General features: G+C 40.3%; 1 protein-coding gene across 1 annotated transcript in view; it reads right to left on the bottom strand.

Moving 5' to 3' along the window:
• LOC138060047 (coiled-coil domain-containing protein 40-like) overlaps positions 1 to 14546 on the bottom strand; it is a 23848-nt gene extending 9302 nt beyond the window's left edge. The window contains exons 1-10 of the mRNA XM_068905729.1: positions 14090 to 14546; positions 11504 to 11587; positions 11201 to 11420; positions 10295 to 10452; positions 9123 to 9263; positions 8741 to 8844; positions 4803 to 5046; positions 3622 to 3804; positions 1549 to 1794; positions 225 to 438 (exon numbers count right to left, since the gene is read on the bottom strand). Coding sequence (XP_068761830.1) covers positions 225 to 438; positions 1549 to 1794; positions 3622 to 3804; positions 4803 to 5046; positions 8741 to 8844; positions 9123 to 9263; positions 10295 to 10452; positions 11201 to 11420; positions 11504 to 11587; positions 14090 to 14515 — 2020 coding nt within the window. The 5' untranslated portion in view covers positions 14516 to 14546. The remainder of the gene's footprint in view (positions 1 to 224; positions 439 to 1548; positions 1795 to 3621; positions 3805 to 4802; positions 5047 to 8740; positions 8845 to 9122; positions 9264 to 10294; positions 10453 to 11200; positions 11421 to 11503; positions 11588 to 14089) is intronic.
• Positions 14547 to 14928: the final 382 nt, after the last annotated feature.

Here is a 14928-nt window from a genome sequence, read left to right as displayed (position 1 = left end):
AACCGCAAGTGAGCATTTTGCCTGCCAGGACAGTGGTCTCTCCCAGACTTAACATGCAAGTCGGAGTTATTTTCTTTTTTTTGGCTTAAAGAGGAAAACAACTCACATACGGTCAGTGCCTGGCTCAAAAACGTCTCATGCTTAAGCTTCCTGATGCTGTTGTTCTTAATCGATTGTGCCAACCTTTACATTCGAAGCTAGTCATGCGACGGCCATGCTCTTACCTTCGATCCTCAGTTTCTTTTGCAGCAATATAGTGTATTGTTTCTTGAGATATTCCATGTCCTCTGACTGTTTTTGGACATCTTTCAGTGTTTTTACTAATTCACTCTGATTTCTAAGCCAAAACTGTTGTAATTCAGTGATTTCATTCAACCGAGCTTCAATCTGTTTCTGCAGCGTGTGTATCTGAAGTTCCAGAGGTCCGATTTCTTCTCCCTGCCAAACGATACAAGTTAAACAGCAAAATGTAACCGAAAATGTAAGAGACGATGACAGAATCGAGGATACGATACCAACAACGACAAAAAGCACGAACATCAAAAGTTTTGCAGCATCAATTTCCGTGCATTTCCTTGCCGCATTCCACAAAACAATTTAAACTCAATTTAAGGTTTTGACGGCAACGTAAGCATAAAACAATGAACCATTCATTTAGCCTATTTTATTTTCTTTTACTTTAAAACCATTCGTACCCATCCAGTTACAGGATAGTTCGTGAACAAGACGAAATAATCGCGAAATACTTGCAATAGCGCTAAGTTACATTTTGGAGTGACGTTTTCGTCGCCGTTGTCCATGCTGCAACGATACTGACAATTTGCAATCGCGATATTTCAATATCGCAATCGCGATATTTTTTGCCACGATACGAATATTGATATTTAAGCAACATATCGCCATATTATTATTATTATTATTATTCATCAACATTCAGGAATCACTGTCTTTAATGACTCCTTATGCAGAAATAACCCTTGCGTAGCTAGTTATTAAACACAGGGGCAAAAAAGTTCCACCCTTGCTTCGTATACATGTAGCCTCCGATCTGACTCGTACAGATATCCCCGAGAACTAACACTACCATTTGCGGTATGTATTTTTCAAGATGGGTAAATTGCTTTAGATGTCAGGTGACAAAGTCTTGCGCACCCATGGACAAAACACGCTGTTCGTCGGAAAATGTCTTCCCGTTGTGCATAATTATTGATGTACCGAGATATGTATCGTATCGCGCACATGTATCAAGATGTGTATCGTACCGTGAGAAAATGTATCGTTGCACCCCTACTGAAATTCCCTATTATTCATCATCTAGGGGACTGCGGACTGCGGACCGCAGACCGCAGAAGCAATCGTATTACACTCGTTCTTTTAATCCCAAATAATCAACTCCGGGACCAGGGGTCCAAGGTACTTGGACTGCTTCGAAGGGATCGGGTGTTCTATAACCGGTCTTCAAAAGGGATGTGAGAAAATGATTATTCAGTAATGAGACATCACCTGTAGTTATCCCACTTCGACTCCTACTGAAATGTAACTACATACCCCATCTTTACTCTTCATTTGATCAATCCGTTTATTATACTGATCGATGGTGCTCTGTTTTCTCTCTATGATGGCATTTCTTTTTACAATCTCCCCTTCTATCTTAGAGATGGTCGCGTTCTTTTGGTGGATCTCTTCATTCAAGCTGTCCATGATGTCTTGAAGCTGGCGAACGCGAGTTGTGGTGTTAGAGATGTCCAGGATATCTCTGGATATCTCGTTTTCAACTTCAGCAACTGAACTTTCCTGTAAGACAGCCGAGCAAAATTATACGTTAAGTGGTTCCTGGGTTAAATTAGGTAAAATTAAAGGTAACCGTAGTAAAATCTTGGGGAACTTCATAAGCAAAAGCTTAACGTATTGTAATCGATCGCACTGCAAAGAATAAGTTATTACCTTTGTTTTATGAGAAATGTACAAAGAATATTGTGGTTTAATCAGAAGCTTTGTGCTGTAAATGTAGTTATGGTGCGGTTTGTTAGCTACGTCAATAGTAAATAGTATGGTAATATAATATGGAGTTAGCCAAGCCCAAAAGCAGAGCTCGTGGGTTATTTATTCTTACAATAAGTTAACCTGGTTTGAACCTTCGATCCAATCGAAACCCAGTACCTGGGCAGCGGTCAACTTAGGAAAAACCAGCTGACCTCGATGAGTCCTAAACTTGAGCTCGCGATATGGTCACGTGATACTGGTAACATTGGCATACATGGACGGGAGGACGTACATGTACGTAGGGTGGTACGGTGACCAAAACCAAATTTCTCGCGCAGACGGGTTTAATACCATATTTTCTTACCCATGGTGCTCAGCACGCGGAGTTCCGATATAGTTTCGCATTCTTGAAATAATGAAAGTGTAGGGTACTGCGACATACAAGGTATCTTCCTACAAGTTTGCCCTTCTAGCTGGAACTGTTGCAAGTAATGGCTACTATTTCGCTGACTATCGAAACAAAAAAAAGACTTAAGATTCATTTGAATAGCCTGCGTAGCTGGTGGAAATAGGGACCTTTAGATTCTAAGACGAGGACGAGAACGAGTACGAGTTTTCACTGCCCGTTTTTAGCGAAAATACTTGGGAAATTTATAACCTATACGATTAATCGTACTCTTTGTTAGCACTATAGTTTGCTCAATTATTCTTGTTGCTTGTAAATGAGCCTTTTTGCTGATCAAAAAATGCCAAAACTGCTACCGTGTTGTTGACTTGTTTTGACACGAAGACATTTTTGCAAAACCTCGAACTAAAATGACGACGGTATGACGTTTTGTCCGCCAAAATGACGCTGGTTGGCGCGCGCTCAGTGCTGTTCTATGAGAAAATCCCGTACTCGTAGTCGTTCTCGTACTAGAATCTAAAGCTCTCTATTGTTAGCGCGGGTGGCAAAATAACTAGAGGCCAGGCCGCAGGGAGAATGAGGAGGGGCGCTGTCAAATATTTCACTCACAGGGCCCCTTCCCATTTTCCGCGGGGCTTATGCCTCTCGCGCCAACAATACCGCCAACTACGTAGGCTATCAGTTCAATGGAAGTCCACTTGTATTCAGCACAATGCCTTCTGTAAGCCACTTTGTACGTCAATAAGAAAAAGGGGTTTGCCAAGAATCTCCTTCCCACAAATACCGGTTTTCAAAGTACGAAGGGACAAAGCCACCACCGTCTGTTCCCCGATAAATTTTTATTTAAATTGTGGTTTATTAATTATTTTTATCTCAATAAAAATTGACGCCGGTTCCCAGAACGATCGCATCAAAATTAATACGTTCATAAACTTAGTTTGACTGCAACTGTCTTGTAGGTGTTTAGAACCCGGGAAAAATAGGTGCTGAATGGAATTTGGAAAACGCGGGCGTTTTCCAAATTCGAGATATTATTAATTTTTGTGTTATCAAGCTACGTATATCTGCTCACACGAAAGTCTATATATTACCCTGGCCACGATTGAGTTAAATGTCGCTAGAAAGCAGTTTTCATTGAGTATCGAGAATCGAGAACAGACTCGAGACAGCCAACTTACTGTAAAGTACATATTTTGTCAAATAAAGGCCCCTAGACTTGAACAGGTACATACCAGTTCTGTTGCTCTCCTTCTTAGTTTGTCTGTCACTTTCTTGGTATACTGGGCAGCCTTATCCAGTGTCAACTGACTTCTCATTTTCTCCATGATATTATCCTCTACTTTAACCTTTTCCAAGAATTCGCGCTCAATCTGTTTTCTCAAAGCAGTCAGCTCATTGTCTTTTAGCGTAACTTCCTAGGTTGGTGTAAAAGCAAAAACAACAATAACTAAGGGTTTACCTAGGTCGCTTTCTGCTGCTACAGTCCAGGGCTTCAATATTCACGTGTCGTCAATACAGAGACCCTTTAGCAGCCCGCAATTAGCATAGCGATTCTAGGCAAGCTACTTAATTTTAGACTGGATGTTTAAAGGGTTTACAAAAAACAAACGAACAGAAAATGTATATACAACAACATTAAAGAAAATAGATATAACAATATTAAAGAAAAAAGACGAAGGAAGGACTGCCATATTTTGAGAAGGGTCCTAAGAATGTGAGGTTGCTTGGCTGCAACAAGATCGAAGGACTACATTGCACATGTACAAGTCTAGAACAAATGGTGCTGATGTTAGAATCGAGATTTCAGACAATAATACTAATGATAATGATAATGATAATGATAATGATAATGATAATGATAATGATAATGATAATGATAATGATAATGATAATGATAATGATAATGATAATGATAATGATAATGATAATGATAATGATAATAATAATATTTACGGAAGTCTCAAACTTTTTTTAATAGCCGAGCAGGAGAGCTCAATTTAAATTGAGGAGACTGTAAATCAAATTTAATCATGTGAAATGGGTAAGATTACTAGAAAACTCAAGTGGAATAGGGCTGGTCATGTGGCTAGAAGAACAGACAACCATTGGACAACCTGCATTACGTCCTGGAAGCCCCGGAAACACAAAGGGAACCGAGGAAGACCAAGGACGAGATGGAGGGACGACTTGGATAGTTTTGGATAGTTTTGTAAAGCATTGGGACCATGTTGCACAAAACATAGACCAGTGGAGGTCACTGGGGAAGAGCTACGTCCAACCATGACATTTAACGGCTGAAACCGACTGACTTTATATAGCAGAGTAAAGACCCAACAAGCGCAAGCCACTTATGACGTCGTTATTGCAGTTCCCCAGGGGTAAAGGAGTTAATTATCGTCTTTTCTTCACTTACAGTCTCTGCCCTGTTAAGCTGTTGCTCTGTTTCGTGCAGAGTTCTGGTGTACTTGCTGTATTCAGTCTTCAATACTTCCTGTTTATTCTTGCTGACAGCGATCAGTTTCTTGACCATGGAGATATCCGCTTCAATCTTGTTGTGCATGAGGGTTATCTGCTCATTCTGTTCCTGCGCTTTGTTGATCGACTTTCTGTACCCTTCAATCTCTGTCTCTATTGCCTGAATTCTTTGTCTCTGTACACTAAAGAGAGCAAAAGGGTAATTTTAATTAACCCACACACACACATACTTAATTGACCACTCCCCATGGGGGCTTTTCAGGGCCAATGAAACATAATCAACAAAACGACAGAACACAACAACAACAACTGTTAAGAATCCCAACTGGCCGGAGGCAAACTAGTTAGCTATTTACAAGTGCAGATTTGACTGATTAGAGTGTAATGTGAAGTGCTAGTTTTGTACTCCATATGAACCATGTGAGCGTTAGCCCTATTAATGGAAACGGGCCCATGCAAGGACAAAGAAAAACTCTGACCAGGGTGGGAATTGAACCCACAACCTTTGGGTTAGATCACCGCTGCTCTACCGACTGAGCTACAAGATCAGACGGGAGCAGGGTGTGGGAACTGATGATGTTAAAGTTACGGCAAAGAACATGTACAAGTACACATGGTTCATACAGGGTACAAAACTAGCACTTCACATTACATTCTAATCAGTTAAGTCTGTTGAAATGATTATAAGTGCTACATGGCCAACGTTTGTAAAAATGTAACCCTTCCTTGTATTTACAAGTGCAGCTCAGAGGATGAACCAGGGACCACCAGGAACAAATTCAGTGGGTGGTCAAAACTGGTCTTGAACCCGGGAACTCCTGATCTCAAGGCAAGCGTCCTTAACCACTAGGCCGCACTGCCTCCTCCATCAAGAAATAAGATTGAAACTTGCAAGCTAAAAATACAACGTTAGTGTGTAAGAATAAAAAAAAAAGAAAATATTTAACATCACAGGTACATGTATATCCTATGGTTAAGTTTATATTATATAAATAATCTTACATGTAGATCAAATAAAATAATAAAATAATATTACAGTGAATATTACAGTGAGCACTGCCCCATCCTCCTCCTGATATGAAATTGAAAAGAAAGGACAAGGATTTCAAGACAATGCTAGAAAAGTCATTCTTAAATACTTTGAGAGGTTAATACATGAAGCTGTGGTGGCCGGCTTTGGAGTGGCCAGCACTACTCTACAGTACTTTCAGCCTGCATAAGAAGTATGTCACTTGGCCATTGAGAGGTACATGTATTAAACAAGGGATTATCATGTCATGGTAAAATTAATTTGCAGTGTTTGAGAAATACTATAAATCCACCTGCAGTAATATGGAATTCCTTTAAATAGCCATTAACAACTGCCTCGCAAAGTGGAGGTTGGGTGCCTGAGACATCCAGGAGCTTCCATTATTGGCAGCCAGCTCCCAGATGGAGACCGCTCCCATGGCTGGCAAATCCAGGCAACCCGGCCATAAGCCCCCACGCAGAGGGAGAAAGCAGGTACCCGTTACACTGATAAAACAGTGGAAAGAAAGGGAGGGACAGGGGAGGGGAGACAGCCTCCAAGGAGTCCCCATGCTCCAGGGTTTTCTTTAAGGTTTTAAGTAACCGGAGTTTTTTGCAAAGTAGACGGATGTGGGTCCGGGGGCATGCTCCCCCGGAAAATTTTTGAAAACTGAATGCTGGAAAATGCATTTCCTGGCATTTTGGGCCATGAAACTCAGACATTAGAGGGATGAATCAAGCTGCAATTATGCTATGAAAACCATGTTACTCAAAGAAAGACGAAGCGACATTTCAATAATACAACCCTATAAACAGAAAGTGGAGTGATATTTTTCGTATCTTTTTGGTCGTTTTGCTGGAGCTAACTAGCCTGGCAAATATTGCCACTTGACAACTTGTAAACATGGCACATACTTGAAGGACTAGACCAGCAAAGGCTTCTGATTGGTTGTTAAATAAAGCAGCTTTTTGGAGGAATATAGTAATTGGCCAATGGCGTAAAGGATGTTTTGATCCTGTTGAGGTGTGACACATTTGTTCCATTGTGTAATTAGCGGGAAAATATGCTTGCGGAACTTGTTTGTAGTAATTTCGAAAATTGAAAATCACTCCAGCGGCTTAAGAGTGATGTAGTTTTTTCCGAAGAGTTTAGGAGTTCCGTAGAGCAATGAGAGTTGATCAAGAGTGACGTTGGATAAAGATCCGTTCAAGCATAGAGATGCCCTCAAGAGGACGAGCACTTACACGGGCAAGTAGGATTTAACTCCGAGGAGCGTTACGTTCAAGTGTTTATTTATTTGAAATAAATTAAGTCTACGAGTCCTCAGCTTCTACGTTTGCTATAAATGATCAACTGAAATGTTCGAAGTGAAAATGAAGGAGCGATTACCGGTAGTAAATGATCAGGGGCTAGTTTTGTTTCCTCAGTTGAGTTGTGGTAAGAGATGCGTGAACGCAGGCTGAGCGTGTTGCTAGCAGAACATCATATGTAAATTTCCTTCTGGTTTGAGAACAAACCTTTAGAAAGTGCTTCTTTGTTTACAAGTTTTTTTGTGATCACGGCGTGATTAAAGGAAGTTTTGCGCGGACTAAATGTCCTTGAGTGATTTTTCCTTCCTGTAAGATACAATCGGTGGCTGATTAAAGATATCGAAATCCAATATGGCGGACAACAAATCACATTGTTCGTACTTTCCCGCCACCGCAACAAGATTTGTTCAAAACGAAAGTCTCAAGCATAACGTTTTTAAACTGCCCTTGAGTCAGAAGTCTTTTATATCTTTTCAGAAAAGATAGGCAGTGCAAATTTTTATTTTTATTGAGCCCAAGTAGTTTAGACCTCATAAACATCATCTCCACAACATGTCTTTACTTTTCAAACAATGAAAGTAGCCGGCGAAACCTGACAGAGAAGCCGGCGAACTTCGCCAGCTGCCGGCTCTTATATACAACCCTGATGCTCAGGAAAACGCTAATGCTCAGAAAACGCTGACTAAAACGCCAACAAAACTGCTACAACGCCCTATGGACCAAGAATACGAAGAATCCTGGCGCATGCGCATACATTGTATCTACACAATTCATGTAACATTTAAACTGCTGATCGCAAAGGTACAACTTGTGCTCCTAGTTGTTAACTCCATTAAATTGCATTTAACTTTTTTTAAATAAAATTTTTTTATTGTTGTTGCATTGCAAACATGGTGATTTGGAGCAAAAACCATAAATTTGAAAAGAGCTGGCCTGACTCGTGTCTTCTTTTGGTCCATCCAAACAGTTTTTTGGCTTTGTTCTTTGTTCTGTATTAATTTCTCTTTTATAAGTTGTTCTGCAGTTTTAAGTGGTTATTGTGAAGTACTTGAAAGTGCATGACATTATGAGGGCCCTTAATTAAGCTGAAGTTACCTTGAAGTTGATGACAATGTGAATGACAGTGGCGATGTTTTTTGTATGACACTCTGGTTTGGAGGTTTAACCTGTTTCTTTAAGCCTTGCTAATTTCCTCCTCATTTGATTATTAGACATAAAATTAAACAGTGTTTTGCGGCAGGTCCAAAACGCAGGTCACAGGTCATTGTTTTACCGAAACAGAAAGTATTCTAAACATCCATAAAAGCTAACCTTAGGCCTAAAAACTTTTCTTTAGGCCTTATTAGGCCTAAAATTAGCTTTTATGAATGTTTAGGATACTTTTCTTTAGGCCTAATTAGGCCTAATTGAGTCTAAGGTTAGCTTTGATGAATGTTTAGGATACTTTCTGTATACAGCTGTACATGTAGGTTAAATAATGACCTGTGACCTGTAACCTGTGACCTGCCTTTTGTACCTGCCGCAGTGTTTTGCCACCAATTATGTAACATCACTCACCTGAGAGCTTCTTGCATTGCGGCAAATGCCTCATCACGACGCCTCATGCCAATCAAACTGCTGTACCACTGCTGCGTGAGCTGTTTTCTCTCCAACTGAAGAGCCTATATACAAAGTTTAATATTAACCCATTGATCCCTCAAACACCTTAGGAATGCCCCTTGTTGATGAGTAGTTTAATCATCGGGCATTATACAGCGTACAAACTCTGAGAAAAAATCCCAATTGCTATATATAATTATGTTTTACCCTTTTCACTATTCAGCTTATGAGATCAGATGTTGTCTTTTCAAGGGACCACGTCCCAAATATTGGAAAAGGAGGAAGCAAATTTAGAAGATCTTTAATTGTTATTTTAATTATAAGATCCATTCGTACCCACCTCTATTTCTGTGGTTGCCTCTGAAAGTGCCTTTTGAGCAGCTTTGGTTTCATCTAACTGAGCAGCACACTGTGTTTCAAACATATCGATCTCTTCCCTAAGACGATCAACGGTTTGGATCAATCTGTCCACAAGAAGGTCCTGTATAACAACATTGAGTTAACACAATTATATGGAGTCAAATTTCCAAAACAACAAGATATAAAAGAAGGTAGGAAAATATTTTAATGAGTCATGGCTATTCTCAGAGAATCATCGTAGTGAACAAAATTTATTTTAACACTAACGACAATCCAGCGTCCCTAAAACGAGGGTGAGAATGAGGTCACGGATAAGGGTGAGGGTGGGGGTGAGAGTAAAATAAGAATTTCATTGTAGGGTGAGGGGAGGGGTGCTAAAGGCAGGACAGTGAAGATAAGATGGGTCTTTGAAAGTTAGTTATGTAGATGGTAAAATTTTGGAGCTTAAGTGAAGCTAATTAAAAGCTAGGCCTGGATTTGTTAGCTTTTTACTGGTGAAATTCTTTGGGTGTGCAAACTGCAAAGATCTGACCTCCAATCATGTTCTTGTGTTACAAATGTGAACCAATATGAGCAAAGCTATGGGATGGCACATGGAAGTAGAATTGCAATTTTACAGTAATTAACTTTTAATTTTTACAGGCTGGCATGGAATCTTTGAGATACGAGGTAACGCTATTTAAGTGCATCTTTCTGTAGCATTTTCCTTTTGCAATCTGTGATTTTGAGACATGCATTAAATCTTTCCCAATCACCTGGCTTTAATCGTGTATCTGTTTATTGACCTCTTTTGTCACTGGCAAAAGATTACATTTTTTGAACAGTGTAGACAAATTTTCATTTTTCGTGTCATTCACAGTGCTTCGGATAGATCTACGTCAACCTCGCTTAACAACGCCAACTACTGTAACATCCTATCCAGGGGGATCAGCAATAATCTAATTCAGCTCATGTTACAGAATCGGGATATTAGTGCTGGCAAATTAAGGCGCCCACAGTGGCTCATGTGCAACATTGCAAGAGTCACTGACCCAGGAATTAAACTGCCATCTTCACATCTACACGTAATTCAAATTCAAACTAAATTAAAAATGTAATTTCCTAGTCTATTAATTTTATTTGTTTACAGATTGGTCTAGGCAATTTTTGTACCTGCTTCTTTTTATCCATCTCTGCTTTTGTAACTTCAGTGTCTGCTTTCTCAGCAGCTCTTCGCATGACAGCAATGTCAGCCCTAACATCCTCCTTGGCTTCCTCCATGTAATGCAATCTAGCTGCTATGTTCTCCACTTCGGTTCGTAGTTCTTTCGCTAAATCACAAGTAAACAACTGTTTACTACTCATTTTAATTTGAACAAGAAACAGTGGACTGATGATACATGTACAGTGTACAATAATATTGCACATGTAAATTATTATAAATGTACAGCAAACCCTAAAAACGTTTACTCACAGTACTCTCTGATGTTTTTCTCCTTTAATGCCATTTATTTTTCTTATACTTTCAATCCTTTAAATCACTCACTTCCTGACCTTTCCTTTTTTGGTAGTCTTTTGGTTGACTCCATGTACCCTTGTCTGTCAAAATTATACCCTCTTCGCCAGTCACTTTTCCTATTCTATTCTTTTAAGTCTTCTACCCACAGTCTATTTCCTGGTCTGCCACTACCATTCTCAACTCTCCTATCCTAATCACCTATTCTACAGTCACTTACCTTCCCTTTCTCCAAGTACATGTATAAATTAATTTTTAGCTTCCTGTCCTCTATTCCAGCTATTTTAATGTTTCCCAACACCCATCCAATGTTGTCCTTCTTCATGCAGACAATATTTCAGCCCCCTCTCCCTTATTTCCTTGTCTGCCACCTCCCCCTACCCCCACTGTCCACATCCATCCTTAGGCTACTGCCAAAGTTGCAAATGCCAATCCCCAGTCTTTTCCTCCGTTATCATTTTTTTCCACCCTTTTTTCAGTCTCTTACACCTTTTCAAATTGATTCCCTGGTCTGTAACCCTCTGTTCATCAGTCTTTAGTCTTAAAACCACAAGCACATGTACCTTGTTTTCGCTGGTGACTAAGATCTTCTGCTATCTTCCCATGCATTTCTTTTGTTTCATCCAAGAGTTTTTCACATTGAAGTCTGAGTTGATTTTCTGAGTTATAGTGATCGTGTTCCTTCTCTAACAGCATTTGCTGCCGAGCAAGTTCTTGCTGAACTCCATAAAGTTGCACACCAAGCTCTTCCCTTTCACGCTTCTTGGTTTTAAGATCTTCTGTCTGCACAACAGGAAGTACATGTATCCTAATTGGTACAGTCAGCAGAATGCATACAAATTTCAAAAGCCATTCAGTCAACTTACCAGTTCCCGTAATTCTAAATTCACTTTTTCTTGCTGCTTAAGAAGGTGTGATTTGTAGGCTGCTTGAAATCTGACCATAAGAGGCTGCAATGTGGTAAACCCAAACAAAGACACATTATGTCACAATAGTGGTATCAGAGATTATAATGAACTTAACTAACCCATTCATACCTGACGCACCTCCAACCATGGAATAAAATCATCTGGCGGCAGTTGTTCAAAGAATGGACAGCAATATCCAGTGGATAAATCAGTATGCACTGGATAACTCAATTGGTTTTGCTAGTGTTTATCTGCTGGATAGTGATTTATCTGGTAAATAGCATTATCCATCTTTTAAACAAACACAGCCTGGTGTTTAAGTCTCTGCTTACGAGTGAGAAGGCGCCTATCTCCGGTTTAAGGAGTCCCATTTTTTTCTCCCAACTAGCCGCCAATAGATTGCGGTATTGGCGTCTCAAAATTGCAATAATTACAGTAGCAAGGAGCAAGGGTTGCACAGTCGGTTAGTGCGTGGCCTTGGTGCATAAGGTCCTGAATTCGATCCCCGGATCTGACATCCTTGTTTCGACTTCTTTCCTTTCAGTGTAGCCTAAGAACAATGTAGCTTTAAATACCCTTAAAACGGAGCACTGATGGAAAGAGGGGGGTAAAATGAGCGCACCGTCGGCTTCCTGGGAAAGTACTCTCTAGAGAGTAAAGGAACTTCAGACGTTAAATAACGTGTACCTTAATTTACCTTTACCTACAATCCTGGTCAAAACTGTCGGGACAATTCGTGCTTTTCCCCCTTCCCCCATTACAATGTTGATTTTTCACGGTTTCCAAAAGCAAGATCCGTTCATCGATCCCTGGCATGTTTCAACATTGTCTGGGGGGAAGGGGGGCGCAAAAAAGGCTGCGAAAGAAGAACAAACATTGCTCATATAACGATGAAAGCATGTACAGTAAATTCTCTACTTTTCGCCCAAAATTTGACAAATGTCCCGAAGTGTTTTGACCCGGATTGTCTGAAAGTGAGTTTCATCGAATAAAACTGTAAACCGTATCATATGTCCTCAAAATAGTAAACAATCTGTAACACTGCGTTAACAATTGTCTCATTGTAGTAAAGTCTGTTTTATGGCAGCTTAAGAACCAGCGAAGAACATTTTCAGGAGACTCGTTACCAGACTCCTCGCAGTTAGCGGCCACTTCTCAAGCTGCAGAATCATTTGACTTTGCTAAGCAGAGTTTGATTCCTCACAAGTTCAAGGACAGCAAATCGCGTAGACAATAGAATAGTTCAAAGGAAAGAGCCACATTTATGTCCCTGTAGATTTTGCTTCGCCAAATTTCTGCGCGTCATATTGCTGACAATAATCAGTGTCATACAAAACCGCATTGTCTGTTGCGTGACCCAAGCCGTTGTTGACAACGGCAACAGTTCTCACTCACATTTCTCACTCCTAAAAACACATTTTCTGGTTGTGCTTTTGATGTAGCTACCAGAATATATGGCGTGTTGTGTTATACACACTTTCGTTGATCTTTAATTGGCATTCGTTTCTGAACAAGAAAACGCTTAATGCATTTTTCAACATTTCTCGGCTATTTGAAAATAATAAGCTAACATCTAATTTGATCTTTTGCTGTTCTTAAGGTGAGAAATGTTGAAAAAATAAATATTAATACCCACCCGGTGATCATTTAAAACCAAAAAGCGCTTGTATGAATAGAAAAGAAAGGGTTATTATGTTTTTTGCAGTCTTTTTTTAAAAGTCATTTCTAAACCTAAATATCTTTCTTTAAATAGCCGAGAAATGTGGCCAAGAACTGTTGACTGCTCACGGTAACGCAACCCACCGTTTTGACAATCCTTGCTCACACTACCTCTACACCGGTGCAATATATTGTTTTACTATCAGAGACAATTCCCTAATGAGATTCAATGAACCTGGGCGGGCTTGAGAGCAATTATCAAGAAATTCTTTTCTCAGACAATCCTGGTCAAAACTGTCGGGACAATTCGTGCTTTTCCCCCTTCCCCCATTACAATGTTGATTTTTCACGGTTTCCAAAAGCAAGATCCGTTCATCGATCCCTGGCATGTTTCAACATTGTCTGGGGGGAAGGGGGGCGCAAAAAAGGCTGCGAAAGAAGAACAAACATTGCTCATATAACGATGAAAGCATGTACAGTAAATTCTCTACTTTTCGCCCAAAATTTGACAAATGTCCCGAAGTGTTTTGACCCGGATTGTATTTTAATATATACTGTCAGTTACGACAGGGAGATGTGAAACTCTTTGATTCTGAAATGGGAAATATCCTAGCTGTATCCAAAAGGCATCAAAATATAGTCTACCCAAACTAAGAGACGAAATTTACAACAAAATCGTTTTGCTGATTAAAGCAGAGTTTCCTGAACATGCAAAGACCTCACAAGGCCAGGCAATGGTCATCTCACTCAATAATATTCATAGAGTGCCTCTTTCCCAAAGGTCCACAATCGGGGGCTCTTGCTTCAATATAAATTAATTAAATAGTTAGGAAAGATTCTTAACTGCACAGAACAAAACAAAGACAACCAAAAAAGAGTTCTTACATGGTCTGGATCAAGTACCACCATGTCTGTTTCACCCTCAGAAGCAGACTCTTCGTCAGTATCGAGGTCTTCGTCCCCTCCGCCAATTTCCCTTCCGAGACCATCCTCTCTAGCATCCTGACCACCTATTTCTTCAGAAAGCAACGTTTGCGCACCAAGAACTCCGTGCGGGTCAAACGATGGAATATCTTGGGTTAACGTTGCCGCGGGAACAAGAGTTTCACTCTCCGCACCAGTCACAACAGTATCCACATCACTGGGTTCGCTCAAACGAAACTCTTTCAACGCTTTGACGGTCAGTTTACTAACTGCATCTTGCATAGACTTTTTGGAGTCGGCGGAGCCTTTGGATCTTCCAGATGGAGGCCTTTTTTCACCGTCTTTTCCTTCTGCACCAAGCCCGTTTTCTTCAGATCTGTCGGCCATTTTGTCTTGCAAAACAACAATGGCCACAGTTTCCTTGACAACCTATCTTTGGAGCCCGAGATTTTAAGCGGAAAGGACTATGTTTTAGTAAGTACTTTATGTATCCCCTATTGTAGTGTATATACTACTGTATACCCCTGAGTCAGGGGCAGATCGCGGAGGAAAGGGAAAGTCAAAACGGGCGAAAGAAAATGGAGACGAAGAAAAACATAGTAGGGCGAGAAGAGCCCCTGGGGACAAGTTCTTACCAGACCAGTTGCAAACAGCAGAGGTCATTCTCAATTCTGATTGGTGCCAGAATTTTTTTGTGATTTTCTGCCCAATCAGAGGTCAGCAGGCCGTGAAGTCGTTTCGTGTCTTGTTACACGGAAATCACTTGATATACTCGCCTTGGTTCGTTTGGCAAGGCTTTG

The sequence above is a fragment of the Montipora capricornis genome, chromosome 8, assembly GCF_036669925.1.
Source record: "Montipora capricornis isolate CH-2021 chromosome 8, ASM3666992v2, whole genome shotgun sequence".
Lineage (NCBI taxonomy): Eukaryota > Metazoa > Cnidaria > Anthozoa > Scleractinia > Acroporidae > Montipora > Montipora capricornis.
The sequence above is the reverse complement of the archived record's forward strand: the minus strand, read 5'-3'. Positions and strand labels throughout refer to the sequence as shown.